This window comes from Rhinoderma darwinii, chromosome 9, assembly GCF_050947455.1.
Source record: "Rhinoderma darwinii isolate aRhiDar2 chromosome 9, aRhiDar2.hap1, whole genome shotgun sequence".
NCBI classification, from domain to species: domain Eukaryota; kingdom Metazoa; phylum Chordata; class Amphibia; order Anura; family Rhinodermatidae; genus Rhinoderma; species Rhinoderma darwinii.
This window is the reverse complement of record NC_134695.1, coordinates 46843694-46855152: the sequence shown is the minus strand read 5'-3', so window position 1 is coordinate 46855152 and position 11459 is coordinate 46843694. Positions and strand designations below refer to the sequence as shown.

The 11459-nt window shown below is 40.5% G+C and overlaps 1 protein-coding gene across 2 annotated transcripts in view; it reads right to left on the bottom strand.

Annotated features, from left to right (window-relative positions):
* Positions 1-653: 653 nt before the first annotated feature.
* AP2A2 (adaptor related protein complex 2 subunit alpha 2) overlaps positions 654-11459 on the bottom strand; it is a 73615-nt gene continuing 62809 nt past the window's right edge. For both annotated transcript variants that reach the window (XM_075837608.1, XM_075837609.1), the window contains 7 exons: positions 9258-9340; positions 7715-7803; positions 5210-5334; positions 4311-4427; positions 3994-4063; positions 2324-2458; positions 654-826 (listed from right to left, as the gene is read on the bottom strand). In XM_075837608.1, coding sequence (XP_075693723.1) covers positions 749-826; positions 2324-2458; positions 3994-4063; positions 4311-4427; positions 5210-5334; positions 7715-7803; positions 9258-9340 — 697 coding nt within the window. In that variant the 3' untranslated portion in view covers positions 654-748. The remainder of the gene's footprint in view (positions 827-2323; positions 2459-3993; positions 4064-4310; positions 4428-5209; positions 5335-7714; positions 7804-9257; positions 9341-11459) is intronic.

Sequence of the window (11459 nt, the reverse complement as noted above, 5' to 3'; positions counted from 1 at the left end):
CCTTATCTTCATTATGTTAATAATTGTGCTTGGATTGGACCATGTCTGCCTTACCATGTTCCTAGAGAGCTTTCTATGCATAGCTATGACTAATACACCTATAATGATCGTGGATTTATTTAACATTGATTACCGGATGAATACACTAATGACAGCCTTACATGCTATGATCTTGATAGTGGTTATATTGGATTTTGTAGATACACCGCCTTTAACCTTGAGATAAATGTATTTATTTTATAAATTTGGAGTGCTGCAAGATATTTTTTCTTTAATCTGAACAATCCTTCGATGGAGATTACTTGTTGGCACCCGCCGAGCGATAGATAGAAATAAATACCTTTATTACTGCCACAATGTAGTTGGCACGTTTACTTTAACAAAATGTTTATCATGCAAATTTGATCATAGAAGTCGCCTACCCCCTATTCAGAGTCCACCCCAAGGCTATGATCATACACTGTGCGGCACCAATTAAAAACATAGCATGAGTCCAGTGCGAGTACCCTCTAAAGACACAGAACCACGTAGTCCCTAAGGTACTCCTAATAGGTTGGGAACCTATGCACTAGATAATCACATGAATTTTTAACCTAGCCTTTTTATGGCATCAGACGCAGAATTCCTGTAGGATATGAAGAACAATAAATACACAATGTGTAAGGAATATTTATTTTCACTGAGATAAGGACCTGGCAGTAAGGAAAGATCACAAAGACAAGGGTTTTGGGGCCAGCATGATTTGGGTTTAAAACTGCTCTGAGAGCAGGTCACATAATCTCTGGGAAACGTCTTCTTTACTTGTGCGGATTGTGAGTCGGTACATCTGTGTGGGACAGAAAACACATCTCAGTTAGAGCGCTCTACAAGGTTTCAAAAGCAACACATGGCCTATGAAAAGTTAAGAAAAAACATCCTGGTTGTTAGAGGCAACATTTCCATTTTTATTTTATTTCCCTTGTGCAGGTCCTAAAAAATTATAATAATATCTCCCTTGTTATGAGAAAGTCAACCATTTGTCTACTGGTCAAAAAACCCTACAAATCAATTTAAAAAAAAACGTACAAAGTAAATTCCATATGCACGTAAAACGAACACCAGCACAGCTGCAGCGAAAAAGCGCTGTCGCCAAGTACAACTCTATAGGACAGACAAGTGAGCCAGGAGGCGTTTTATATTGACAGCTGGACTACCCCATTAAAGGGAACCTGTCACTGTAAATTCTGTCTCTTCTGCAGATATCATGATCTAGAGCGGAGAAGATTGGTAGTGTTTTGTGAGGAAAGATTCAGTAAAAGGCCGCCTGCACACAATGCAGATCAGTCCGTATTTGCAGATATCTGAAGCAGGTGGTCTATTGCCAGAAAGTGGATGAGATTGTAAAAAATCTCATCCACCAGCTGTTGAACATTGTTCACATGGAAATCATTGCATTGTGCGGGTTTTCATATCCATAGCATTGCTCATTCTGTTCTGGATGTTCACTGCGGATTTCACCCTTTTCAAGTTAAAAGGGTTAAAATCCACAGCAAACCCGGCAAGTACGCGTGGACGTTGCTATGGAAACACTACAATCCTAAGGGTCATGTGGATTTTCGATGCGGATTTCCGAGCGAAAAAACAGTCAAGCGTCTGCAAAAAGTGAACGTAGCCCAAGTTGTATTTTATTAATTTACAGTTTTGCTCATTTTGGAGTTAAGAGTCCAGTGGGTGGTTTCACGCAATGATTGACAACCATCCCTATTGGACAGTGCATATAGAAATATCTGGGGGAAAAAAAAAAAAGGGTAGGATCGCCCACTGAACTAAGGCCAGAATGAGTAGAGACTAGAATCAATAAAATCACAAGCTATCCTGAATCTTCTCCCACAAAACCATTTGAAACCTCCTCCGCTCCTTCTCTGTATCAGGCTGCCTGAAGATCGAGCTGAATTTTCATCATGAAAGATTCCCTTTAAGGTTTCCGAGGTCTCCACACATTTTAGCACGCTGTGCATTCTTGTCCCATCTCTATTAGAGCATGTGGACATCATATACAGGAGTCCCTTGCTCGGGTTGACCCATTATTAGCCAAGACCCCTGCATAATGCACTCCACTTTCACCTATTATTCATTTGCAATGTGTACCTGCCAGATTTCCCCAGCAGGTTGTTTTAGTGGCCAGACCTGTGCTGATCGACTGACTGACGATGGGTTGGCATTTAGAAAAGGTGTTGGTCTGATAGGATGGACCCTTTAAAAAGCCCCCCCGACTTCTCTTCGCCCCACAGGACATGCTAAAATAGAGAAAAAATGGTGTCCACTATATACAAGTACTACACACCTGCGCCTGCATATTTGGTTCAAGGCGTAGCAGACATCCCACTTGTCGAGCTTTTGTCTGAACAATTCCAGCTGCCACAAAATTGGACGGGTTTGGGTCAACACTTTCTAAGAGCGCAGGACCAAAACCAATGAGCTAAAAGACAAAAAAAAAAGTTACATATTACCAAATGCACAATTTTTCCCCAAATATGTAAGTATTTATGTATATCCTGGAAATTAGTAGTAAAAATACTTTAACCGTTAGCGACATGCTACTGTACATTGCTGTGATAGCACGGGCTCAGAAGCTAAGCCCACACCATCACCAATGGGTGTCAGACGTAGATTAGATACAATACCCGTGGATTAACCCCTTTGATGCTGCAGTCAATAGTGACCGCGATATCTAAGGGGTTCAATAACAGTATATGCACTTTGAAAAGGTTTTAGTAATAGGCTATCAGGAGGTAAACCGTGACATCTGCAGGATCTTTGAGGGCGCTAGAAGCTATTACTAAACTACTTTGAAGCATATACGGTTATTTACACCGAAAATTAAGCAAGAGAAATATAAAGTATTTAATTTGAAAATTCATAACTAGCCCTCAAACAACGTGGATTTTTTTTGTTACATGTACTGCACATGTGGCCACTACCGTACATGTGGAGAAGCCACTACAAAAGTTACAACTAACCTAGTGCCCTGTCTGGTTCACATTATTAGAATAGAAAAACGCCAATCTTAAGTAAATGTACTTGAAACTGTGTGATATATCTTAGGGGAAGTGGCTCAGCCTGTAGTTATTCCCCTGAAATCAGGCTCTGTGTAAATGTTCAGAAACCTCCTCCGTCACCATAAAAATCTATCTAGATTTAAAGGGAACCTGTCACCAGCATTTCACCTATTGAACTCTACTCACCCCTCGCTGGACGCTGCTGTCAAAAGCTCATTGCCGTTATCACCTCTCCTAAACTCCTCCTCTGACCGTAAATAACGGTCAGCAAAAATGTTGCGCCTTTTATGGTAATAACCCGGCAGTCTTGTTAGTTCCTACTCTTATGCCCGCCCACTGAGGAAAACTGGCCCGCCCTGAATGCCGAAATCTCGTCTGGGAAAGCGTGCATGCGCCTGTCATGTATGGTCAGACACCCTTCCCTGCTTCGCCCGGGACTCAAATCTGTGACGCTATGATGTTCCGTTGTGCGTGCGTACCAGAACAGATCAATGCACAAGCGCAGGATTGTGTGTGTGCTGGGGTGGAGGCGAGGAGCTGTCAAAAGTAAGAAGGCGGGGTTAACTCGGAAAAGCTTGAGGAATGAAGATATGACTTATGCTCATTCACATAAGATGCAGGAACACGAAAAAATGTAATACTAAATAGGTATAGAGCAAACTTAGAAGATAATCATAGGTTACATAAAAATGATTTTTCACCCACTACCACCAGGTATTGCTGGTTTAATAGGTGAAATGCTGGTGACAGGTTCCCTTTATACATTAAATTCTAGACCGGAAGGAGGGGAAGATGCACGATCTGGCCCTCAGTGTCTGTGCTGTGAGAGGGATCATGTTACAGTCGCTCTGCCTGTGTGTGAGACTACACAAGGGGGAGCAGATGGAGATATCGGATTGGCTCAGAGCACACACACAGCTATGACATCACACCAGGTCAAGTGTTTAGGGCCAACCTTTGCTTTTGCGATCTCTGGATCCATTGGATGTTTTGCCTTGAAAATATTCTGGACCTCCTGGTCAGGGCTGTTTATAAAACAAAAAACAATATATATTATATATATATATATGTATATATATATATATATATACACACACACATATATATATATATACACACACATATATATATATATATATATATATATATAAAACGGTCATTTAGATTCTGATCAAATATCAGTCATTGAATGTGAAAAATACAAAACAGTCTACAGCAATAATATACAGACATCATAGGGTCTGGACATTTCCCTAGTGGGTTGATAATTACCTGCTGAGCTGCTTCCAGCGCTGGAAAAAGTCTTGGGCTTCCATCTCAGTTGGCTGAAAGAACTTGTTGAGTGTGATGGGAAGCTTTACTGAGAAATTCTGGAAAGCGCCCCCGTATCTGAAAGAGGTTAAATCACCGCAAATTTAGGTAAAGAGACGCATGAAAAGATAATATGGGAGGCAGATTACAGGAGTGTTGGGCCCCATGCACACAACCGTAATTGGTTGGCAATTACTGCCCGTAATCGCAGATCAAAATACAGTTCCATTAATTTCTACGGCCCACAGACACCTTCCCATATATTTACGGAAAGGTGACATGGCCGTAGAAAGAGTCCGTAAATGCGGGTGACTGTCCGCGGCCGGCCATGCCTGTAATCATGGACTATGATTACAGGCAATGTCGTGTGAATGGGGCCTTAGTCATTAAGAATTCAGGATTTATGATTTCATACTTAAACATTGCAATTCTTTTACAGGGGACACTAGGGAATACCCCTCGTGTTTTATTTTATTGCAGTATCACACATGCAGTTGAAAGAATCCGTTCTGTGCAGACAAGAGGTTTCCATTATAAAGTCTGCAGAATTTGGAGCGCTGCTCTGTGCTATGCTACAGCTTTTTTTAGAATGATATATGGAAATGGTGTTAAAATGTGGAAATACACTTTAGGACCAGTGTTCCTGTTAAACCTCCTGCATGGGTAGAAGTCAAATCATTCCTCCAGAGCAGGTTTGAGAATTCTAGATCTGACTGGTTAGTTGGCAAACTTTTTGGGTGATTTTAATGCATCAGGCCCATTATACTGAACTCTCTATACAACTGAGGAATATATAGACAACATAATATACAGTAGTAAAGAAATCTACTGTAGAATAGTTTAGTTTTAGTCGCACTCACCTGAACTGGATGCTCAGAACAGGAGCTTCTATAAACTCTTGCAAACATTCTATATTGATCACTTGCTGTACCTGCGCTCCTCCATCAACGGTGGACTCCACCGGCTTAGACTGGAGATTCAGACTTGGACATCACGGTCAAGGACAAAACTATTAGATAGTGTGTAGTGGATTTATCAATCAAAACTTGTGCTAGTCCAGAGTGGAGGAGAAGTTACCCACATCAACAATCAGACTAAAGCTTTCATTTTCCAGAGTAAATAGTTTGAAATGGGCAACGGGCTCCACTTTGCCTCTGCATTAGTGGATTTATAATATTTGTATTTATTATAAAAGAAACCGGTCAGTGATAATGGTGAAATTTGGGTTCAAGCATCTCGGTGAACATTTATAAAGACTGGCGTTTCATACACCCATCTTAATATAAAGACCGCTGGTATAAGATTCTCCTAAATTTATTAAGAAACCCACTCTTCTTAATAAATGATTTGCATCTCTGGCCGTCCTGGCGTAGATTTAAGCTATAATTCACACCAGAAACAGTTTATAGTAAATTTGTCATCAGAGACAAGCCATTCCTGTTTTGCCAAGCCTAGTCATCCTAAAAAATGCAAATTGTAACTTTTCTACGCCAGAAATACGGCATATAGTGCTTAATAAATTCCTCCTTAAAGGGGTTATGCAGCTTTTAAAAATGATGTGTTGATCGTTTACATGAAGGAAGATTTTTCACATACGAATGTACTTTCTGTAGCTGAGTTGCCTCTGTAAGCCAGTCTTACATGTAGTCTCAAACACCAGGAGCCTGGTCATATTGCTTGCTTGTGTGAGGTTACATATTAAAAGGGAAGGGGTCATGAAAATTTTTTTTTTTAATATGTTATTGCTTTTAGTAGGTCATTAAAATAAATTTATTTATTTGTGTTTTTGTGTTGTACTTTTTTCTCTCTTTTACTTCTCTATGGGGGCTGCCATATATTTTTTTTCATCTCTGTATGTGTCAATTAACGACACAGAGATGGAATGCGGCACATACAACCCCATAGAGAATGCGAACGGGAGCCGTTCCATTCACTATAGCGTACGCCGTCTGTGTGGGAACGGCGCATGTCCAAAAGGAAGGTCTTCGGCAGAGCGACATCCGGTGCCATTTTCATGTGGACCAGAAGCCGCGGCCGGATAGTGAGAGGACTACTTCCGGTCGCGGCTTCCGGACATGTGTTCAGAAGCAGGGACTAGGAGCGGAGGGAGCAGCAGCAGGTTTTTGTGTATGAGATGTGTGTTTTACGTTCGTGTATGTTTGTGTTATACTGTGATTACCACTGTATCTAATCATCCTACACTGTGCATTCACTCAAAAAATGGCGGCACACGGTGTAGGAGGTTTGAACATTCAACCCCCTCCTTTCTCCTGGCACTAGCCAGCATAAAGGAGGGGGGATTGTTTGAGGACACTAGAGCGAGTGTGTCTTCTCCAATTTTGCAGCATAAAGCAATGAAGTTGCTTTACCACATGCCAATGATGCAATTTTGGGAATTGCTCCCTCTAGTGACCAGCACATGGAAATGTTATAAATTAGAATCTAATTTATAATATTTCCTGACTTGTGAAAAAATGAAAAAAATTAGAACAATGTGTAATCACTTATATACTAACAGTCTAACAAAAAGAAAATAAAAAAAATTTATATATATATATATATATATATATATATATATATATATACATACACACACACACAAAAAAACTAAATCCAGCAGCACTGGTGAAGAAGAAGATGTGGGTGCAGGTCCCAGGGAGCCGACCAAGCTCTCAATATCAACAGCAATACAAAAATAGGCAGCACACCATAGATAAAGTGAAAAAAAGAGGGTACTTTATTGGCCCCAAATGCATTTGGGGCTAATAAAGTACTCTCTTTTTTTCACTTTATCTATGGTGTGCTGCCTATTTTTGCATTGCTATATATATATATATATATATTTATTTATTTTTTTATTTTTTTTTCTAGCAACACATTCCCTTTAACATGTGGTTAACTTGCCTCTCGGAAAAACAAAACGTCACTGATCACATGACATCTTCCCTGCTCTGTCATGTCGCAGGCTGGGCAGATCGGGCAGTGTCAGTAGCAGAGCTTGTGTTGTGTATGAAGACGGTGAGTAATTACAGAACTACTTTACACATTGTAATTGAGGGGAATGCAGACAGCTATAAAAAGAGGCAACGGGTGAGAGGAACCATGGGAATGGATACAATAATCCCATCCACATCCAGTCCAGCCAGAATCACAACAGCAGTACTGCACAGAGCTGGGAAACCATGAAAATGGAAAATAACTACTTCTGAGCTATGGTGGCATCACATGGGGATCATCCAGACACATACATACTTTATCAGAATTTTTCATAATCTCAGGTAATCTCTTTAATGTTATATTAAATGTTGCATTGTTGGATTTCCACATTACGTGAACTCAAATATTGTATTTTACTTAAGGATATTGGCATTTAGCTCGTCAGAACAAACTAGTGTCGGAGTGAAGTTCTGGAACTGACTGGACAGCTTGTTACCATAGAAGATAAACATACGACCTATGGGATGCAAAAGAAAAATTATGAGACATTCAGAACAATTTTATTGTACATGATATTCCAGAAATTCATAACATACTATAGTAGGCTTCCCTTTAATGCATAACTCTGTGCTCCCCATTTTCTAAGTTATCACACTACGGCAAGTCATCCATGGGCCATATGTAAATCACTGTCCAAGCAACCTTATTTTCCATAAATACAGGTTAGGCAATGTTCACACAGGGAGTATCCATCCTGGACCCCGCATGGAATTCTGGCTGAAAAACTGCACGAAATTGTGGTGCATTTTTTTCAGGCGGAATGTTCGCTGCAGAAAACAGGTTTAAAAAAAAAAAAAAAAAAAAAAAGCTTCAACTTATCCATGTTCATGGTGTGATGACCAAGGCACGGCCTCCTGGGATGACGCTTTATTCCATGTGACCGCTGCAGCAGTCACATGGGATGAAACATCATTCCAGCAAGCTGGTCTGGACAGAGAAGCACAGAGTTCTGGTTAAATAAAATGTTGTTTTTTTTTTCTGAGTTGCAATTTTTGTCGCTTTTCCGCCATAAAAATAGGCAACATTGCTATTGGTTGCGGGTTTTACCTCCTTATTTTATTCAATGGCGAAAACTCACAGCAGAAAAGCAGCGACTGCAAAGTATAAATTGACAGGCTGCAGATTAAAAAAAAAAAAAAAGACTGCAACACAGATCAATTTATGAACGGTTTTCGGCGGATTTCTTACGCAGCCTGTGGTTGTGGTTTGTTCAAATCTCACCCACTCTGCTGCTACTTTATTATAAAATCCATTGCAGAAAATCCAGTGTTTACACTACATGGGGACCCTTATATTCAATCGTAAATACAGCTGGAGGTCATAGCAGTCGGACCCTCAGCGATCACACATGTATCCCCTTATGCTGTGGATAGGGGATACAGGTGTTTTGTTGGAAAACCCCTTTAAAGATATACGCCAAGTACAATCCCACAATAACGTCACAAGAACCAATATCCTAAAACAATGTTGTGTAAAGTATTAGACATGAGACCATTGACCTGTAGCTGCAGCTTAAAACCTTTTAAACACATTCCAAGTACCCCTACAGAAGAGCGCATTCACATCTACCTTTTTTTTTTTTTTTTTTTTTTAAGTAAAGCAACTGCAGTAATTGATCGCTGCTTCCACATATTAAATTACATTTTCTTAAAAAATGCAGTTCACACAACACGACCAAAATCCATATTGTTTTAGGGCACGCTGAAGTCTTTCCAAGTAACTGCATGGCCCTTCTCTTTTTTTCCCATGGCTGTTGCGGTTTAAAACCTGTCAAAATGCCTTGTCACAATGCGGTCTTCAAACAGAAGCAGGAACCACTATTATACCCTGTACTGCCTCACACTGAAGCAGGTCTAGGATCTACGTTATGAGAGTCAACCATTTGAAGAAAAAAAAAAAATAATCACTCACCAAGATTTTGTCGAAATTCGGATTTTAAGCCAATTTGTAGCAGCTGATTCTCATAAAGAACGCCATTATTTTTGCAGATGAACCTTAAAAAGAAATACTTTGTATTACACCTTTTATAGAGGAAAGTCTGGAGTCATCAGCGGACGACTAGTTAAGATGAGAAGAGAAGAGGTTATAAAAAAAAAAAACCACAAAACGACATTTACTGAAGTGCTGGACAGTGAATAATCTCCACTAAAAGCCAATGAGCTTCATAAGAACTTCCGTGAACCAAAGTCACTGCAGCATTATTGTACAGTTCCATGAAGAGGACCACATGTATGACAGTAGCGTTACTTAGACACATACGCTATATGGACAAAAGTATTGGGACACCTCTTAGCCGTTAAATCCAGGTGTTTCATGCAGTCCCATTTCCACAGGTGTATAAAATCCAGCACCTCGACATGCAGGCTGTCTTTACAAACATTTGTGAAAGAATGGGTCGTCGTAAAGAGACCACTGAATTTCAGCGTCGTCCTTGTTAAAGGGGGCAAATGACTATCTGTATTATCTCCTTTTTCTCCGTTCCTAGTCCGTTACCTCTGTTTCCTATATAGTCCGCTTACTTTGTATTGTTCACAATGTGCACACACTCCAGTCCTTCACACACCACAGGAGTAACATACAACCCTCGCAGATACTTAAATATATAAAAATACTTTACTCATAACATAGACGTGACAAACCAATATACACTACATCAAGATACAATACATTACATAAACACAACCTCACACAGCTGCCTCTGTTCCTACCTTCCCTGGACACTTTGCACATGTGACTAGTAATGTGTATGTATATATAATATAAATCCAGGTCCCAACCTTATACGGTCTCCTGGTACTACCACTATAACCAAAGCCACATACAGCGCCTGACCATTAGTACATGTACATATAGAGACATAAACAGCATATATATATCTACTCATCTATAATCCACATAAGATTCCTAGAATATCTCTATGTACACATATAAAGTCTGCTGTAATATAATTATACTTATATACATACACAGAAAGCACACATCTAATATAACTTAGCTTGCTCCTGATGTTAAGTGCTGATCGTCCAGGGCTGGCAGGAAAGAGCCCGCACCAAGAGCTTCCCATGACCTATATGTTCCTATCCCTGGGTTGAACCCACCCATTCCATTGACTCCGCCTTATGACCACCCATACACCTTCCAATGTGCATCTGTACAGTATAGGTAAATCTATTCCCAGTATACTCAGCTGTCTCTACATCCAGTTTACAATGGTTCCTTCCTGTACTGAGGTCCATTGTAATGCTAATAAGGCAGTAGATAAGAATCTATGACCAAATGGCTTCTGAGCATACTGCCACCTCAAAGGGTGAACACCACTGAATAATATCAGTATATACTATATCTATTTACCAGGTATATTTTATGTGGTCATAAGACAGTGTCTGGATGGGAACAATATTCTCCTGTAACAGTCCTGTAATAGGTGGTCAATAACGCAACAAGTCAGTTCATGAAATTTCTACCTAGATATTTCACGATCAACTGTGAGTGATATTATTACAAAGTGGAAGCGTTTAGGAACCACAGCAACTCAGCCACGAAGTGTCAGACCACGTGTAGTCACAGAGAGAGGGGTGGCTGAGTGCACAGGCGCGTAGCGCATTAAAGTCGCTAACACATTGCCGGATCCAGAATTGCAGAGCTCCAAACCGCCTCTGGGATTATCAGCACAAAAACTGTGCGCGCCGGGAGATTCATGACCTGGGTTTCCATGGCCGAGCAGCTGCATGCCAGCCTTACATCACCAAGCACAATGCCACGTGTTGGATGGAGTGGTATAATGTACGACGCCACTGGACTTCGTGGAAATGTGTTCTGTGGAGTGATGAATCGCGCTTCTTTATCTGGCAATCTGGGTTTCGCGAATGAAAAAAGAAAGTTACCTGTCTACAATTGGCACAATACAGTCAAAGTTTGGTGGAGGAGGGATAATTCTATAGGGTTGTTTTCCAGGGGTTGGTCTAGGCCTCTTAGTTTCAGTGAAGGGAAATATTAATGCTTCAGCATAACAAGACATTTTGGACAATTGTAGCTTCCAACTTCGTGAAAACAGTTTGGGGGGGGGGGGGACGGACACTCTTCTGTTCCAGCATGACTGTGCACAAAGCAAGG